We start from the raw sequence: 21,032 nt of genomic DNA, 5'->3' as shown, positions 1-21,032 counted from the left end.
TAATGTATTGCAGCTTCAGTAGAACTATATATTTCATAAGAATTATGAATTCCATGGTTTATTGGTATTTTCGTCATAAATATATACTCTCTATCCAGTTTTCAACCACTCTAATGATTCTAAAGAGACTGAAACTGTAAGTGCCATTTGTTCTGCATTAAGATGCTGTAAGCTTTATGGCTACCTCCTAGCATGCAGACACAAGTACTTGCATGCAGCTAACATCGTACTTTCAAAAGCATTCTCTGCCTAGAACAGGCAACATTCCTGACAAGGAGAAAAGCTAAATGGATACAATATTGGTGATTAAATCATACTTATGCATATCTTCCCAGAGATTTCTATACTTCCTTTTTATCTTGAAGCAACAAACAATATGGGATTCTAAGAAACTGGGTCTTTGTAACCAAAGTAAAAATGGCCATTGTAAAACACTATAGGTAATCACTAGTGTTCCCAGTTAGGGTTAGTTTTGTATATGTTCTTATGTTGCAGAGAATTTAAAATTAAACTCTGTGCTTAAATTAGGATCATTCCAAAGTACTGAATGCAAATATTCTGATTGTTAAAACCAAAAGACTATATAACACTGAAAAGAACTTAGGTGAAAAATAGCTACTATAAAAACTGACAGAACTCTAGGGAAGTAAAAGCTGCTACTTATAAATGTTGAGAGACATTAACATTGAACTAAAAATATCATTTTTGTTCATATTTAAACAATATCCAATTTGGGGACAAAATGAGATTTTTTTTTACTATGAAATTTTTTTAAATTGAGATATAGTTGATTTACAATGTTGTGTTAGTTTCAGGTGTATAGCAAAATGGAATGTTTTTTAATATTATCGAGAAACAGTATGAACAGTCAGCCAACTCATGACAGAATTTCTTAAATATAAATTCTAACTATAAAGCAGACAACTTCTGTCTGAACTAATCACTGTGCTTATTTACTTAATTTTCCCCTTAATATTGGTGATGAGACCTTTTCAGAACCATCAGGAAGATGACAGTTTTCAAAAACACCTCAAGAGGATAATTGTTACATGAATCATTAACAATTAAATAAAATATTAGGAATGTATACAGTTTGGGGAAAGCTACTAAAATAACTTTTAATTTTTACAAAAAGCTTAGAATTTGAGATGTAGTTTCATAATATGTTAGAACCAGTAGAATTTTGTCCAAGGGTATGCAAAATGCAACTATGTGTGCTACTATTTTTATCTATAGATGAAATGTACAAACATATATAACTTTAACCTCATTCATTTATTTTAAGATCCCCTAAAGATAATATTGATAGAGCCCATAAAATTGTCTTTTTCATTTATTCTTTGTTGTATTTAAAATAAATAAATAAAATTCCATTTAGTACTCTTAAATCGAGTTTGGTTCTAACTACTCCCCCCATGTACACTACCCTCCATACTACAAACTACCTTCACCCTTAATTTACATGATTCTCTCAACCCATTCTGAAGAAGTTATTGTATCCTTTTGGCCTTTCATTTACATAGAATTTAATTTCCATCTGTGCTATTATCTATATAGAATCACAATGACTTTAAGCAAATCTTTGTATCAGAATAGTTATCAAGGACTTCCCTGGTGGCGCAGTGGTTAAGAATCCGCCTGCCAATTCAGGGACATGGGTTCAAGCCCTGGTCCAGGAAGATCCCACATGCCGCGGAGCAACTAAACCCATGCACCACAACTACTGAGCCTGCACTCTAGAGCCCGCGTGCCACAACTACTGAAGCCCTCATGCCTAGAGCCCATGCTCTGCAACAAGACAAGTCACTGCAATGAGAAGCCCACACAGCACAACGAAGAGTAGCCCCCGCTCACCACAGCTAGAGAAAGCCCATGCGCAGCAATGGAGACCCAATGGAACGAAAAATAAATAAATAAAATAAATAAATTTTAAAAATAGTTATAAAAATATTCTTGTCTATTTCAGATATTGTCAAAATACATATTATAAAAGATATTAAGGCTAGTAGGCTTCAAAAGAAAAGTGAATAAAATGATACCAAGTAAATGTTTTCCAAAAATGAGGTTCTGAAAACTAGGAATACATCAAAAAATCCATTTTCAGCCACTGAAAAACAGTATTTTACACATATGAAATAAAATTATATACACTTTTTTCCTGAACAGCAACCACAACTAGATACTATGTATTTCCCAACAATCAAGTCATTTTTTGCAATCTTTTTGTTAGTTCTAACTTGATTATCAAATAATTTTTATTTTTACACTATTACAGAAGTGCATTTCTCTAGGTTTCCAAAACCACCTTATTCAACCTTCCCCATCTGTCACCATCTGCTTCTTTTTAGCATGTACTTTTTGTGTGATCACATAAGCATGTGAAAAATAACTAACATTCAGATGATTATCTGCTGGTACATTTGAGGACTGGGCATAATAAAAGTGAACTGCCAAAACGTACTTAACACTTTTAATTTTGTTGGGTCTTGCATGTAAGCTACATTTGATTTTCAAACTGTTTTACAGTTGGAAAGTTGATCAGGTACTGCTAACTCAAGAGCAAAGCTGAGACTCTAAATAATTAGCACTGCATAAAAGGATGGTTTGGATTCAATGAGAGCCAAGTCAAATAATAAAATTTAACAGTAAGATTTTATATGTGATTTCTAATTTCTTTATAATTTCTAGGCATGAAAATATAGTAAAGATTATGAAAACAAAATCCCCTCAAAATATCTTATAGTCCATAATATACGGCAGGTAAAATTTATTTCCTTCTAATACAAGAAAGAGCAAAAACACTTTAAAACTGTATACACTAATGCATTTTTAGAGATGTAGCACACTAAATGTATAGTGTATATGCCTGCTAGGACTATATCTCTGCAACCTCTTTTAAAAAAGACACGATTTTTTCCCTTTAATAATAAAGGTCTATAATTCTTCATCAAAAGAAGAGAACAAATACTTTAAAAATACGCTTTTTTCAACCAATGGCATTTTTATACTATAAAACTTTTCTTTTCCTGGTGGTCTTTGCCACAAGAGAAAACTTAAGCTCATTTAAAACTAAAGTTTATTTAAAAATCAGCTATGAGCCTGAGATATAGTACAGTTAATATATCAGCTTTGAACTGATTTCTAACAGTCTTTTTGAAGTATCTTTTAAATACCCTTCAACCATCTTTAAACAGCAAAGCATTCCTACCAGATTAAAAGTTTAGGGACGTCCCTGGTGGTCCAGTGGTTAGGACTCTGTGCTTCCACTGCAGGGGGCACGAGTTCGATCCCTGGTCGGGGAACTAACATCCCCCATGCCGTGCAGTGCAGCCAAAAAAAACCACAAACAAACAGAAAAAAAAACAAAAGAAAACAAAAAACAGTTTAAAAGGTAAAGGATGCCACTGCTAGATGAATGATAGGTTGCAGAAAGATCTCTCCATAATGGGTAAACAAGTCTTCTATAAGAAGAGGAGAAGGGAAAATATTGACAATGAGCCCTTCAAAAGAGAAGCAGTGCTCAGGCACATATTCCAAGTCTGATAAACAGCTACTAATCAAGAAAAGTCTGGCATTAATAATGGTATGAACTAGAAATTGCAAGGTTCAAAGAAAGTGAGAGATACCATCTGAAGTAAAGGGAAGAGGCTAGTTTCTTGCCAATCCCTCTCTAACTCTGACCATCTATATCTGATCACATTATTGCCCTGCTCTTAGTTCAAAAGTGATTTTTCCTTGTCCATGAGATCAAATCTAAACTCTTTTGCATTCTGATCCCAATCTATGTGTCCAGCCTCCTCTCAGTCTGCTCCCTCTTTACTGTCACCGGACCCTCCCACCACCCTTCCTTTTCCTCTCACCACGCTGTAAATAATTCTAGTAAAGCAATTATTTTCTTGCACAGTAATGATTATTTTCCATATCCTATCACCTTAGAAAATATAGCAAGCTACTTGAGGACAAAAACCATTTCTTACGATCTTTGTATTCCCAGCACCTAACAGAATGCATGATACCTAATAAATATTCAATAAATATTTCTTTAATGAATGAATGAGTGCTCTTCAGTGAAATGATCCATATCAGAGATCAGAAAAAAGGACTTAAATTCTTGTTTTTCAAAGTAAGAGTATAACACAAAGTTACCCTGATTTAATAAAATGCAGTGTTGGACACAAACACTTAGAATATAAAAATATAACTGCATGAGAAGTTAATTGTTTCAAGATTTGTCATCCTCAGATAGTAACCACAATGCTCACTCTCCCCTGTAAAAACAAGGTGTCAAGATTTTAATTACGAATCAACATCTCTCAGTCATGGGGTATATAAACTTCTTCTGAAGACCAGACTTCTGCAACATTTTTTTAAAAGGTATACAGAAAGGTGTTCTTACGTGTCTTTAAAAAGAAATTGACAATTCCTTGTGAATTGTAAACTTTCTATTTAGAAACAATTGGACTCTTCCTGCATTAAATTCTTGGTTTTGTTCTTCAGTTGATGACATTTGCATATAAAACAATATCTTTGTTTCTTAGGAGATCATCTGCTTCTGAAATGAGATGTATTTATCTTCCACAGAAATAATTTCCCCTAATCATGACACAACTAATTTTGTTATTCTAAATATGGGATATCATCAGCCATGGTAAATGTATAGCAAGGGCAATTGGAACTCCAGAGAAACAAAGATTTTGTTTTTCATGACATTCACAAAAACAATCCTATTCTAGAAAATGTAATCTTGTATTTGAATAAACAAGAAACAACATTTCTAAATTTTTACCTAATTCAGCTACAAAAATGGAAGATTTTAACTCTAGATTTCATAGCAGAAAAAATATTATTTTTGGCAGCCCTTGATAAAATAATATTTGGAAATTGACTGTGAAAAATACTGCTAATATTTCAAATTACTAGCATTTATTTACAGTAACTCAACATTCTTGAAATGTAAATTTAATCTCTAACTGAAAAGAACTATTGCAATAATAAACTGCTATTAGTTACTATATGTATAGGAATGCTAGTATCATTCTGAATGTATTCTTATTTCCTAATTCTTTTGATTACCTTTTGCTGTTAGCATTTACAAAGCATCTATTTTAAAAATGACAATTATTTACATCTATAAGTGGCCTTGAAATAGTGACTTTTTTGGGCCATGGTGTGTGTGGTTAAAAAAGTAAAAATAGGCTTTATAAGATGAACCTAGTTAGAATCCTGATTCTATCTCTACCACCTCCTAGCTGTGCACAGTAAGTCCCCTACATACGAACAAGTTCCATTCCGAGAGTGTGTTTGTAAGTCCAACAAAGTTAGATTAGGTACCCAACTAACACAATTGGCTACATAGTACTGTACTGTAATAGGTTTACGATAGTTTTCACACAAATAATACATACAAAACAAGCAAACACAAAAAATAAAGAAAACATTTTTAATCTTACAGTACAGTATTTTGAAAATACGGTAGTACAGTACAACAGGTGGCATACAGGGGCTGGCATCGAGTGAATAGGCAAGAAGAGTTACTGACTGGAGGAGGGAGAAGAGGTGGGAGATGGTAGAGCCGAAGGATCGTCAGCAATAGCAGACGAGGGCAAGCTGCAATTTCACTCACGCCTGACATTGATGGAACACGTGTTTGCATCTTTGAAAGTTCGCAACTTGAAGATTCGTATGTAGGGGACTTACTGTACAGATTACATTAGAAAAATTCTGATCCTCAGTTCCCTCACCTTTAAAAAAATAGGTTTCCTATCACAAAAGTTTATTCCAAATATGCAATGTACATATATAGCATGTGGCACATAATACATGTTCAATAAATAGTTATCTTCATCCATCAAAGATTAATGCCTCCCTATTTGGCTCTAGCCACACTAACCTTGTTGGAGTTTGAGGGAAGAACTGAACTTGTTCTGCCTCACAGTTTTTATACTAGCTGCTCTCTGTGTTTGGAAAGCTCTTCCCATCTATTTTTACAATAGTTGCCTCTTAGCATTCAGGTCTCTGATTAAACCTCTCTTTCCCTGAACATTCTATCTGTAGAAGATTATATTTTCCAAAGACAGTTGTAACAGTATCTCCCATCTCACATGCTCTTTTACAATGTAGAGGTGGGGTCTATGTTACTACCCCTTAAATATGTGTAGGCTTAGGAATTCTAAACCAATAAGCTTATGACAGAAATGATGTGCAGTTCCTGAAACAAAGCCATAAAAGGGGATTCACAGAGAAATGTTCATAGCAGCATTATCAGCCAAAACCTGGAAGCAACCCAAATGTCCATCAGCTGCTGAATGGATAAATAAAATGTGTTTATGTTCATACAATAGAATACTATTTGGCCATAAAAAGGAATGAAGTATCAATAACATGCTGAAGCATGGATGAATCTTGAAAACATACTAAGTAAAAGAAGCCAGACACAAGAGGCCACATATTGTATGATTCCATTTATATGAAATGCCCAGAACAAGCACATCTATAGAGACAGAAAGTAGATTAGTAGTTGTCTGGGATGAGGGGATTTAGGGGAGGAACTAATGTGTACGGGGTTTCTTTGTTGTAGTGATGAAAATATTCTGGAATTAGACAGTGGTGATGATTGCACAAATGTGAACATACTAAAAACCACTACTGTGTACTTTAAAAGGTAGAATTTATGGTATGTGATAACAAAATTTTTAAAAATATACTATGAAGAGAAACTTTCAAAAAACGAATGAAACATTTCTTCATGGTTTGCTAGGTTTTAAAAAAATGGAAGCAGTTTCTAAACTGTTCCCTAGGATGTTCACTTTTAGAACCCACAGCCAAAATAGTCTGGCTACCCTAAAGCCACCAGTATGAGGAAACCAGGCCACTTGGAGAAGCTGAGGCTTTTGAGAGCCCTGTATGGTACCAGTTGAGAGCCAGCATTAACTGTCAGACGCAGAAAGAGGGGAGCTTCCAGATTCCAGCCTCCAGCCAGAGTCACCCCCTGCCGTGCCCCACGTAACATGGAGCAGTCATTCCTGCTGTCCTGACGCAGAACCTTCAATCACATAAAATGGTTAGGTTTTGCAGTGGTCTGTTTTGTAGTAATAGTAATGAGAACACTACCTAACACATTCACCACACCACAACCTCCCTTTATCTAGCTTCTTTTCCTTCATGACATGACACATCTTCATCGCATGACATTGTTATATATATTTTTTTATTCTGTCTCCCTCCACCAGAAGTGAGTTCCCTGAGAGCAGGGTCCTTTGTGTCTTGTTCGTATAAACACACCACCCAGAAAAATACCCAGTATATAGTAGATGAATAATATATAATTGTTTGAATAAACAAATTAATGAATTAGTATGGAATCCTCAGCATGGGGAGGGCACTAGTTGAAACTTGCTTTGGTTTGGCATGATTTCCAAAATATAGCTACTGTCATTTCATTAACTCTCCCAATGAAATAATTCCCAATAATTAAGTATGAAAACCCGCACTATTACAAATACAAATTATCACTGTTTCTTTGTTTCTAAGGAAAATCCAAGACGGTTTATAAAACTGTTCACATTCTTGCTGTAGTCATTCAATTATTCTATTTTAATAAATGAAAGAAAATAGGCATAATCAAGAAATAAAACACACATGGCCAAGAAATAAAAATGGACTTTATTGTAGTTACCAGTATCCTTGTACTTATATAGTTTATAAAGTTTAACTTATATATATTTTTGCCCTAGAATACCATGTTGAACAAGTGGGAGCAAAACAGATTTGATTCATGTTGAAATCCAGGTCAAAGTAGTAGACACTGCTATTTTTTTAATGCTTAAATGGTTTACTTTGTAAAACATTATATCAGTGTTGTTTTTTTCTATGAATGGAAACATAGCCTACCTCTGGTGCCAGATATTCTGGTGTACCACAGAACGTCTTCATGGTGGCTGCATCTGTGATCCCTTCTTTGCAAAGTCCAAAATCTGTAATTTTTATGTGGCCATCTTTATCCAGCATCAAATTCTCCAACTGTGTAGTAAGAAAGATAACGTAATTTGTTCTATAGTCTTCAAAAATAGGAAAATACTGTTTTGAAAAATAATTGAATGTTGAGTAAGATATTTTGGAAAGAGGACACAGAGTTAATAGAACTTTTCAAAGACAAACCCTGTAGCTTCCTAACTCATGTGTAAAAAGAAACATTTTATCAAATACTTCACAATAATAAATTGATTTTTAAACCCATAGGAGTAAGAGCTGTTATTGCATAAGTTCTGAGAAGTAAAGTCTAATTAACTTCCCAAAGCAAACATCAATCCTCTGTTTTCCTGTTTAAAATAAATTGTGATCAAAACAATCCCAAAGAGACAAGCATCTTCTGGATATATGTAGATGGTTTTCAACCATTTCATTTGGGAGTCTAGTGCTACGATAAAATATTCACTTACAGAAATGTTACTTTGGTGGTGGTTATAAATCAAACCTAAATCTTGTTTTGTAAATAAGGTAAGGCAATATCCTCTTTTACAGTTCTTTGTAATAAAGAACTACCAACCCTTTTACACATAAAAAGAATATGAAAGTCAAACATTCAACAGTTAATGAAAACATATAGCACAGGTATTATGAAGTTGGAATCTCTTTGACTCCATTAATACAAAAAGAACAATCTTGAAGACATAATGCAGAAGACGTAACGCAGAAATGCATTCACAAAAAACACATGAAAAAAAATAGTACCATGGGCTTCCCTGGTGGCGCAGTTGTTGAGAGTCCCCCTGCCAATGCAGGGGACACGGGTTCGTGCCCCGGTCCGGGAAGATCCCACATGCCGCGGAGCGGCTGGGCCCGTGAGCCATGGCCGCTGAGCCTGTGCATCCGGAGCCTGTGCTCCGCAACGGGAGAGGCCACAACAGTGAGAGGCCCACGTACCGTAAAAAAAAAAAAAAAAAAAATAGTAGCAGGATGAACGATAATTAACTTACTTAAGGAGTAGATCATTATTCTACTCCTTAACATGATGATGTATGAAAATGCCTACCCAAACTCTGAAGTCAGTATCAAATTCAAAATAGAATTCCATATAAGAACATGAACAGACAACAATCATATAAAATGTGATGGTGGTATACTCTGTCATATTATCCAATGTCTTATAAACCAGAGACTAAATACAGTTAAGCAAGCTCAGAGTACACGTAAGTCCTTAAGTTTAGAACTTAAATGTGCTACCCAACTGAACTCAACGCTCAATATGTTTCGTGCACTGCATAGACTTCAGAGAAGTGAGTCTGTTTTTGACTTGTCTACAGAGAGATGAATGAACCCTAAATATATTGCTAAACCTTTCAAAAATGAAAGTTCTCTTATTTTATCTAAATTCAGAGAGATTGCATCTTCCTCATGATTCTCTACTAACTGGACCCCAAAATCAAACCCAATTTGCACAAATGGCAGTAAGTCCTAAATAGGGAAAACAATCAGGAACATCAAGAATCTGTCTACTTCTCTTTCTGCCTTGAAAACCCTTCTCTTCTTTCTGCTTCTGATTTTCTCCCCTTTTTCCTTCTCTTTCAAACAACACTCTCTTCTTCCTCCTGCTCCTACCTTGCCATAACAAGAAACAGAAGTATACACTGGAGTGTCTGTTGTTTTGTTGAATGAAAATATATATGCTCTTTTCTTAACTTTTAAAAATATGCTTATTGTTCTAACATATGAATACATCATAACATATAAAAGCAAACCAAATTAAGTTCTTAAAATACTATATCTTTTATAATACACAAAAATTCTTACAAAAATGTCAAATAATACATAATAATATTGAATAAAATGTGTTTGGTGTATATTATGTCAATTCGCTTTATATGCTTTGCATGCAAAGTGAAACATGATAGTATGCGCTAATGTGCTAATTCTCCACATTCTGACGAGACTATTTTGAAGTGGATAGATACAGAAGTATCAAAACATATAAATACTGTTTTTAATACCAATAAGTACATACATTTTTTAAAATCCCGATTCATACCTAATTCTCTAATCTCATATCTCATTTCCAAGATACCAAGGGTTGAGGGATGAGGAATGAAATGAGATGCAAGGACAGGGTTTGAATGAAGAATAGGAACAGGATGAAAGTGACCGAGAGCCCCAGTTTACCTAGAACTGAGGGGGGCTCCCAGGATTCAGGACTTTAAAGTTCTACAACTGGGGAAGTTCTAGGCAAAACAGGACAGTTGATCATTCTACTTGTTTTATAAATCAGCTTAATTACAATGATATAGTCAGAAATAAGGTCAGCCTACGGGATGACTGTGAGAGATGGGGTAAAGGTCACCATAATGGGGATAAGGTAGCATATTGCATAGGAGGCAGTAGAGAGCAATGTGCATAAGATTATGGAGTCAAGTCAGAGAACTTAAACGTAAATTCAAGTTTTATCTCTTACTGTGTAACCTATTGACATCTATGTGCCTCAACTTCATCTATAACACAGAGTAAATAACAGTAACGATCCAATGTGATTGTTTTGAGAATTAAATGAGATACTGAATGTAGAACTTAATCAATAAATGTATTGATCATTTATTAAACATGGAGAGTTTAATGGCTGATTCATAATTTATCAAAATGGTGTGTGCTCTTCTATACAAGAGCAAAGTTCAGAAATGGAACCCTATAAAACACTTTTGTCAGCTCGGTGACTTCAATAAAAACACTTTTTTTTTTTTCTTTTTTTGCGGTACGTGGGCCTCTCGCTGTTGTGGCCTCTCCCATTGCGGAGCACAGGCTCGGGACGCGCAGGCTCAGCGACCATGGCTCACGGGCCCAGCCGCTCCGCGGCATGTGGGATCTTCCCGCACCGGGGCACGAACCCGTGTCCCCTGCATCGGCAGGCGGACTCTCAACCACTGCGCCACCAGGGAAGCCCAAAAAAACACTTTTTAATATGCAACAATTTCTTTTGAATAAACAACAAAACAAATATTTTACAATTTTTGAGCCAGTTATTTTATAATAGTGTCCACCTTCTTCCATCAATTATTTTTCTTCTCTCACCATCCTGAAATGTCATTTTGCTGAGCATGAATGACAAAAACAACTTGTCCATCAGTATGAACAACAGCCAGAGATACATCACCTTAAAAAAATGATATCTCCAAATCTAATCTTGTATAAAGATAAATTGGGGCTAATTAAATATCCAGTCTGGTTTAAAAAATAATAATTTTATGCAAATGCATAACAAAGTTTTCATAAAATATAAGAACGATCAGTGTTACGATTCACAAATGTGAAGGATGCACAGAATCACCTGGTAATCTTTCCAAAGCAGATCAAAGGCTTAGATATATCAAAAACACCTGGAAATCACTTCCTTAGTGCATTTGACACTAACAGAAAGAAGATTTCATCAAACATTTTTAGGGACCCTTCCACTGTGTAAAGGAGGAATAAAAATATTTACAAATCACCTTTCTTTGGTTCTCTCTCCTAAATCTAATGCTTTCCTTCTTCCTTTTCTTAACCATAAAAGGAAAAATGCATACACTGTAACTGACTGTTCAGGTACTCTCTATTATAAAACTTTATATGCATCTGTTTTATTTCCACTGTCAGTCTTAGCATCTGGGATTGAGAGCAGGGTATTATGTTTATGCTTAATGGATGCATCTACCAGCAAAAGCAATGTATGAAGTTAAATAGGAAGTCTGAAAGAAAAGATTATATATTCAAATCTGGGTAATGCTTACAATTTGTATCAGAGGGTTGCTTGTTATCTAATAGTTCATATTTTGAGGAGACAAAAATATTAGACATCCTAGAGTTTCCATTTAAAAACGGCAACATTTTTTACCCAGTTGAATCGGACAGGCATTATTTGACAGAGGATCTTGATTTGGTAGATTTTGAAATCTTTTTTCCTCTGTGCTTTGTGAACAAGAAACTATAGCAAGAAAACACTATACTCCTTTTTCTGCTCTTGCTGGTGCCTAGAATAAAATTAAATTCTTCCTATTAGAAAGTTTAAGAGTTTTTAACTTTTAAGCTTTTAAAAGCTTTCTAATATACAATTCATATATATTCTAATATCTATGATAAATATACACACATATATATATCTATCTATCTTTTAGGTATCATTTTAATTAAATGGCTGACACTTTGTGATTAAACAAAGGAATGATAATAGCAGTTCCTAAGCGCTCTGACAACTACTGTAGCAATACCAAAAACAAGACCCTTCACTCACTTTTACAAACCCTTTTTAGCACAGTTACATCAGTACCAAGACTGCCTCAGGCTCAAGAATGTAATAAGAAATTCCTCCCCTGCACACTGCATATTTAGGTTTATGGGTATCCAAGTTGCAAATGTCACATGGCTGACCTGCAGGAACTTAATGACCACGGAATTAAGACAGTGTGTTGAAATGCTGAAAGGAAAACTTTGAACCTTCCTAAGATGGAAAAGAATTCACAATATACAACAGCAGAGATCCCATCTAGGTTGGGGTTTAAGAAATACTACATTTAAGAATTTACTACACTTGAGTAACATAGCCCAATAGTATAAGTTAATGTTAGAGGTGGAAGGGGTTCTTAGTAGCAGTGGCTTAAATTATAAAAGAGGGAATCCAGAGTGACTGGTTAGAAGTGGGAGTTAGAGGATGTGTCTTGAGACTCTGTATGTAAAGTAAGCACACTGTTCCATTCAGACCGCTGGTTTATTTAGGAGCTGAGGAAGATTGGGAGGGCTGTGATATAAGGCTCTCTGAAACCATCCCTTTGTGCCATCACTGAGTCTTAGAAATTATCTAAATCTATCTGGCAGTTTCTCACGTTAACAGTGTAAGTGGTAAAATTAACCATTAAATTCTCTGATTAGGTAGAAAACAAGATTAGATTTTCCACAAGTAGAATACAGTAGCAATTTACGCATTTTTCTTGCCCCTCCCCCTGTCATAAACTCTTGGGAGAAATGAATTCATTTTTAGAAATATTTATTTATTTTTGGCTGTGTTGGGTCTTTGCTGCTGTGCACAGGATTTCTCTAGTTGCAGCGAGCGGGGGCTACTCTTCGTTGCGGTGCACAGGCTTCTCATTGCAGTGGCTTCTCTTGTTGTGGAGCACGGGCTCCAGGTGCGTGGGCTTCAGTAGTTGTGGCACATGGGCTCAGTAGTTGTGGCACATGCGCTTAGTTGCTCCGCAGCATGCGGGATCCTCCCAGACCAGGGATAGAATCAGTGTTCCCTACATTGGCAGGCGGATTCTTAACCACTACGCCACCAGGGAAGTCCCAGAAATTAATTCTTAATGAAATTCCAGTATCAGTACCTTTGCAAATGTCCCTAGTTCAGCCTATTCTATCCTTGGATGGCCATGGTCGTTGAAAAGAAAGGTTATATTGAATACTTACAAAAACAAGAGCTAAGCAGAAAAGAAGTTTTCAAAAAAACTTGTACTACTGACACAGTCTTAGGAGAGATTTCTTCAAATTTTTATGCTATCATAAAGCAATATCAGTTTTTCCTAAGTAATCACAAAGAATTTGGGTCCTTACTGAAGCAAAATTTAATATCATGACATGTATTGATAAATTATGCAAACTAACTTTTTAAACTACAACAAAAGTTGCAATAATGTATCTGTTGCTGTGAACACCAATTTATTAGGAACTATGAACTGATAAAATGTCTTAAATTAACTTGCACATGAAATTAGGCTTTGCCTCTAATGATGAATGGGTCAGTGGCAAACAGGTACTGATTTACTTGAGAGGTGCAGCTACCATAAGTAACTCAAGTGGATTTGTATTTGAATAAACACAAGGTTATTAGTAAGGAGAAGACAGAGACCAATCTGAGACAAATCAAAGTGGGTACCTAAATCAGGTTTTGATAATGCTATTTTGAATATATTTTGTATAAATATATTTAAAACATTCCTTCTCTTATCTTTGGCAGCTTTATTCAAATTTTAGATTTACAAAGATCTCCTAGAATTAATCCAATGAATTCCCCCACCTAAAGTTCATTTCATCTCTAGAAAGGCAGAATGGTGTAATAAAAAGAACATTATACCTGGAGCTAGGATTCATGGAATCCAATAATCTTGACTATGTCAGCAACGTAGTCCATTACTTTGAGTAAATCCCTTACTAGGCTTCTAGTCTTCAATAAGCTCAGCTGTAAACTATGGGTCAGCTCTAAATTTCTACGACTCTACCTAAAGATCTCATTCTATCATGTGCAATATGGATACAAACAACACGTATAAATTTTGAATGTCTGACTTTTTACATTATCCATTCTTCTCGGTGTATGTTCCATGGATTCTGTCCAATGCTATACATTTACTTAGACCTTTAACTTAAGGTTATATTAAAAAGTAAATAAATTTAGAGAGCAGAGGCCACTTAATTGTCTAATAAAGTTAGTGGTCTGTTTATATGGTAACTACATGGCTGGTATTCACATACCAAGTATTAGCACTGTGGCTTAATAAATTTAGTCTAATTTCATCATCAGAAAGGATGGAGCAACAAAACTCATTAAATGAACTTCAATGTACCAATATGTTGATTCATTAATGAGAAATGATCAATGGAGATACTGACCAAAACCATCCCAATTATATCATTCCTTAATCAATGCTAGCAATCAAGTGAGTACTCTTCTGTTTCTTTAGACTAATAATTCCATCTTCCAGCTTTAAGCATTTTGGATACATTACTAAGTACTTCAAAATTATTCTCATTTTCTTAAATCCACGAAATCCTCCTCCTTCTCCCTACAAACAGAATTCATAAAATATAAAGTGGGAATGGTGGGGGGGAGTAGATCAGGCAGAGAAGAGCTAACTACTTCTAAGTAAATTTGGAAATGCTATATAAATTATGTTTTATCATACCGTATAACTAAATTCTTTTTTAAAACTCTGGATTCAAGACATTTAAACATTATAGGATTATTTGGCCATTCAGACATCAGATATAGGGATGCTGAATTCTGCCACTCCTGGCTATAAAAAGCTGCAGGCTAAATATAATCATATTGTTGATTCATATCCACCTCTGGTCTATTTGGGCACTTAGTTGATAATCCCTGATATAGATATAGTTGCATAGTTCATTTTTCCTAAAAACAGAATTTTATAGCTTCTTTAACCAATAATATGTTAAGAAATAAAACAATAAAGAAGATGTGGCACATATATACAATGGAATATTACTCAGCCATAAAAAGAAGCGAAACTGAGTTATTTGTAGTGAGGTGGATGGACCTAGAGTCTGTCATACAGAGTGAAGTAAGTCAGAAAGAGAAAAAATACCATACGCTAACACCTATATATGGAATCTAAAAAAAAAAAAAAAAAGGTGCTGAAGAACCTAGGGGCAGGATAGGAATAAAGATGCAGACATAGAGAATGGACTTGGAATTGAGGACATAGGGAGGGGGAAGGGTAAGCTGGGATGAAATGAGAGAGTGGCATGGACATATATACACGACCAAAAGTAAAACGATAGCTAGTGGGAAGCAGTCACATAGCACAGGGAGATCAGCTCGGTGCTTTGTGACCACCTAGAGGGATAGGATAGGGAGGGTGGGAGGGAGACGCAAGAGGGAGGAGATATGGGGATATATGTATATGTATGGCTGATTCACTTTGTTATAAAGCAGAAACTAACACACCATTGTAGAGCAATTATACTCCAATAAAGATGTTAAAAAAATACATACTATATTTCACTGTCATCATGTAAAATAATATTTTTTGAGATAGTTACTTCTTAGGGAGCATTCATAATACAAATGTATATGATAGCAACATCTTAAAATAACTTAGACAACTGCTTAAATAATTAGATAACTTAAGAATCACAGGTGTTTAAAAAGGAGTGAATGGGAGTGAGGGGATAATTGTGATTTCTCTTATGTGCTATAATATGTAAATATATACCTTATTTCATAGAAACAGAATTTCATAAAAGACTAGTATAACTTCTATCTCTACAAATCATATTTTAAATGAACTAGTACTTGATAAATAAAGCAATTCTGTGTCAGATTTTAATAGGTCAAGATTATCATATGATTTACTTTTTAAGAAAGTAAGATTGTCACATTTAGAACTTGTTCAGAGTGTGTCATGGTACAAATTTCCTTAATATGACCAATCTAATTCAAAACAGTGTCACGAGAATTACTGCTATCTTTTATGAGTTACTCCGGGGGTCAGCAAAATATGGCTTGTAGGTGAAATCTTGCCTACTGCCTGTTTTTGTAATTAAAGTTTTACTGGAACACAGCCAGACACGCTCATTTACATATTGTCTGTGGCTGCTTTCACCCTACAACAGCAGCACTGAGGAGTTGTAAAAGACACTGTAAGAGCAGCAAAGCCTAAAATATTTACTATCTGGCCTTCACAGAAAGTTTGCCAATCCCTGAGCTATTCTGAGGGTCTTAACAGAAAGAAACTTAGAGAAATAAAGTCACTATTACTGATAAAACAAATACAGTGCTTTTCAAAATGGAAATTAAACAAATTGATAAAAGGCTATATTAAAATGCTTCAGGTATATAAACCCACTAAAAATTTAATACCAAATCAAATATTTTCCCAAGTAATCTTATTATAAAAATTTCTTCGTAATACATCACAGGATGTTAGAATATAATAATGAAATTTATTTTAAAATGTCACTTGCAAAGTTACTTGACTAATAATCAGATGTTTAACATTACTCATTACACTTTCAGAAAAATGAAACTATTATTGATAGATCATATTTGATCAGAGCAGTCAAGAAGAACTTATTTAGCATGTCAAAAACTCAGACATAAAACTACTACACATTTATCAGTGAATGAAATTTCCTGTCAAATACAGTGAAGCAAATTCTTAAACAGAGTGGTTTTATTTCCCAACTAAATCTGCTTTTCTCCAAACTGTGTAACTTTGTAATTACTTTGTGTTTGTCCCTACAGCCTCTGCAAAAACAAATTCTGATTACTTTTCTTTTTTACCTTGAGATCACGGTACACAATCTTTCCGGAATGTAGATAGTCCAAGGCAGAGACAATTTCTGCACCATAGAAACGTGTGCGGTCCTCAGAGAACACCCTCTCTCTCGACAAATGGAAAAACAGCTGCAGGGTAAACAGCAGGGACAGGATTGTAATAATTACTGATTTAGTGGGGGAAATTAACACAAACATAAAACACCTCTCATCACCATATTGTGATGATAGATAGTGTACTCTCAGCGGACACTGAGCAGTCTTAGACAGCAGCTGGCTTATCTTTTCCAGGTTTCCAAGGGGAGACTGCGAGCTGTTAAATCAGCACTTTAATCAATATACCAATCTTGTTTAAGGCATTCTGCTTGCTACCCATTTAACCTTCAGTTACCAGAGGAAAAAGTATGCATCATCAGATTACATCTCCCCCTCAGTATACTGTTGCTTCACTCTTTCAAGGATTAGGTATTGAGACTTTATTAAAATAAATGCACATAAGCATAGATGGAATATTTCGACTTAATTATCTCAGTTACACTTGATTTCAAAGAAAGGACTGCTGATTTGTGGAACCTTATTTATGTGAACTTGTTAAATTCTACAACTCTTGATTCATCATGATACCTCTAGAAATGCTTTCAATGTTTAAATCCATGTTTTCTGCAATGAGAAACTGTGAGGCTTTACATTTTCAATTTATGTTAGTAATGCCCAAAATGGACTGAGAAGCTCCCATTATTCCCCTAATAGTTCTCAATGCATACTCTTCCTATTTCAATAATAATTAACTATGACACCAATCTTTTCTCATGTAATCACTTAAAACTATAAGCCCATCCATTTCCTGTTAACAACAGTCAACAAATATTTATTGGGTTCTCACTGTGGTCAAGCATCCAGCTCTCCATTTAGACAGCCTCTTTATTTAAGAAACTGCCCGTCTCAGCTCTCAGTTCAATAATGTATATGAGGAAGGAGCCGGTTTCAGGCATTATGAATTGACTACTGACCTTTTTGTGTACTGTTTCACTGTATTAAGAAATCCACCAAGAACAACAAAAGATGGTTCGCAGTGCTGAGTACACTGCCGAGTATCACAGTAGGTACTCAATACATGTCTTTGATTAAAGAAATGAACCAATCAGTCAATGTATTCTTGACTGCAAGATCAGAAATTAACTATATTTTCACATAGATTACTTCTACAAACTGCTTCTACAAATTTATAAGAATTATGGTTAACTGAGATTTGTTTCTCACACACCAAATCATAATTTAGGTAACATAAAAGAGGTTCTCTATAGATTCCATCTTCCCTTTTCCCACCTCCAACTCCACTTAAGAGTTTATCATTATTTTAAGATAAAATTTATGCCTAACCCATTGTCACAGTAAAGAGAGAAGAGGTAATATCATGTAACTATTGCCAAAAAAGACTGGTTCAAAATTACTTATAGTAAAACTAAAATGTTTGGCAGATAGTCTCTAAACTTTAATGCTCTCTACTATATTGTCATATTTTATCAAATCTAAGATGCTGTTGATTGCAACTCCACCAACTTTCTATGTTAATACCAAGAAAAATAATGAGGTCAATTAAAACTATGACACACCATCAAATATAAAAGGCACTCTGACTGAAGAAATGTTCAATGTGTCTTATAAATGACCAAATATACTATGCCAAAAATCAAACCAATGTATAAAATTACTCAGGGATATGCTTCAAAATTCATTCATTTTATACAGGCACATACATGTTATTAATGCTCTACCATTCAAACAAAGACAGGAAGTAGAAAGAAGCATGGATCATCAGTAAAACCATTTTGAAATATTTCTAGGTCAAAGTAATTTCTGTCATCCTTTAATACAAAATATAACTAATTTTGACAAAGGAACCCCTGTGACCCAGATTTATGGTAGTCTTCTAACGAGATGAAAGTAGTAGTTAGATTTCTAAATTTTCTTCAAATGTCAAGCCTAGTACCCACTCATCTACAATACAAAAGATATAGATCTTCCCTAAATCAACATAATACATGCAGGCTTCTAGATCTTTATTTAGACCATAAATCTTCAATTTGTCTTCCAGCCAATTTCTGTAAAAATATCAGCTAAAAAAAAAAAAAGCTACTTAAGGAGAAGAACTCTATTTATTTCTCAATCTGCTCTCCTCTGATGTCTACCCTTGCTACTTTATGGAACTTATTCCTGTTAACATAATCAAGAACCTCTCGTTCTGGAGCTTAGAACATCACTTATTACCCTCTCCTTCTTATAAACATTCCTTGGCTTTGGTACTACAACTCTCCTGATTTTCTCTGAATATTCCTTCTAAGTTTCTACCTTGGCTTTGAACCAACTTTCCATTTAGTGAGCATCAATTATGTTAAAGTCACTGTTACTGGACACTGGGAAGAGAAAAAGAGGGCATATAATAGTGATTAAGACATAATCCCTGACCTTAAGAAATTCAACACGATGAAGGAGATATATGCACAGATAAAAAACAAGAGAGCTATGAGAAATTCTGTAACAAAGCAATATTAAAAATGCTTTGGAGGCAAAGGATGATTAATCTTTATTGGAATGATCTGAGGAGACTTCACAGATAAGGTAGCATCTCACGTTTTGAAGGATGGATTTTTCACAAATGGAGAATATACGGGAAGCATACAAAACAGTGCAAGTTTTATCCATCTTAATATTTTGACCACAGCCTAGTAATAGTACATCAACATAGTAGGTAATTAATAAATGTATGTGGAACAAATTAATCCCTCTTAATATCCACCTTAATATTTGACCACAAGTTCTATCCTTCTTAATATTTTGACCACAGCCTAGTATAGTCCATCAACATAGGAGGTAATTAATAGATGTATGTAGAAGAAATTAATTCTAAAGAAAAAAAATAGTAATGGCAAGGAAACAACACATAGGGAGGGCATGTAGCTGAAGAACAATAATACACATTCATGATAATGACAGAACTTAAGCAAAAAAAAGAAAAAAACAAAAAAAACCCCACAAAGATGAGGCCAGATTGTTTAGGACCTTGACTGCCATGATATGGTTTAGAGATTAATTTTGTAGATAAGAAGTGTCAAAGACATTTGGGTTAAAAATTTTAGCATAATTTTATTTATTTATTCTTGGCTGTGTTGGGTCTTTGTTGCTGCGCATTGACTTTCTCTAGTTGTGGCGAGTGGGGGATACTCTTTGTTGTGGTGTGCAGGCTTCTCTTGTTGCGGAGCATGGGCTCTAGGAGCACAGGCTTCAGTAGTTGTGGCACGTGGGCTCAGTAGTTGTGGCTCGCAGGCTCTAGAGTGCAGGCTTAGTAATTGTTGCACATGGGCTTAGCTGCTCCGCAGCATGTGGGATCTTCCTGGACCAGGGCTTAAACACATGTCCCCTGCATTGGCAGGAGGATTCTTAACCACTGTGCCACCAGGAAAGTCCGAAAAAAATTAGCATAATTTTAAGTACACAACTCTGGCAGCAACTAGAGAATCAATTAAAAAAATCTGAGACTACAGTAGTCAGATAAACAATTCATAAAGTGCAACAAAACTTACTGAACATCAATTCAGTACAACCACTGTGAAAAAGCTGCACACACTATGAGAGGAAATGGTACCAATCTGAAAGAATATCACTATTTGGTTAGAACAACCAGATATATAAATAATTCCACTAAAATATGTAGTTATAAAATAGAAAGCACACTTAAAGAAGTGAATAAGTATGTTTGGTAATATAAGAAGTAACCTTTGAGCTGGATAAGAGCTTCTGAGGAACATTAGTGCTAGTAACAGACCTTTCAAGAGTCAATATTCCAGAGGGAACTAGCTTTCACCATTTGGGCAAAGGCAGAGAGCAACAGTGTTGAAGTTTCCCTAAGGATGGCTGAGTAGGTGTTGCTGCCAGCAGTGTAAAGGAAAAGAATGGGGATGGAGACAGACGAGCAATGGATTTTATTTTGACCTGTTGACATTTAAATAAG

General features: G+C 34.9%; 1 protein-coding gene across 31 annotated transcripts in view; it reads right to left on the bottom strand.

The window, feature by feature from the left end:
- Positions 1-21,032, bottom strand: part of AKT3 (AKT serine/threonine kinase 3) — a 395,069-nt gene that overhangs the window by 91,890 nt on the left and 282,147 nt on the right. For all 31 annotated transcript variants that reach the window (XM_079905016.1, XM_079905021.1, XM_079905022.1 and 28 more), the window contains 2 exons: positions 17,030-17,152; positions 7,891-8,019 (listed from right to left, as the gene is read on the bottom strand). In XM_079905016.1, the coding sequence (XP_079761142.1) occupies positions 7,891-8,019; positions 17,030-17,152 (252 nt within the window). The remainder of the gene's footprint in view (positions 1-7,890; positions 8,020-17,029; positions 17,153-21,032) is intronic.

Source organism: Stenella coeruleoalba (genome assembly GCF_951394435.1).
Source record: "Stenella coeruleoalba genome assembly, chromosome: 1".
In the NCBI taxonomy this organism is placed as follows: domain Eukaryota; kingdom Metazoa; phylum Chordata; class Mammalia; order Artiodactyla; family Delphinidae; genus Stenella; species Stenella coeruleoalba.
The sequence above is the reverse complement of the archived record's forward strand: the minus strand, read 5'-3'. Positions and strand labels throughout refer to the sequence as shown.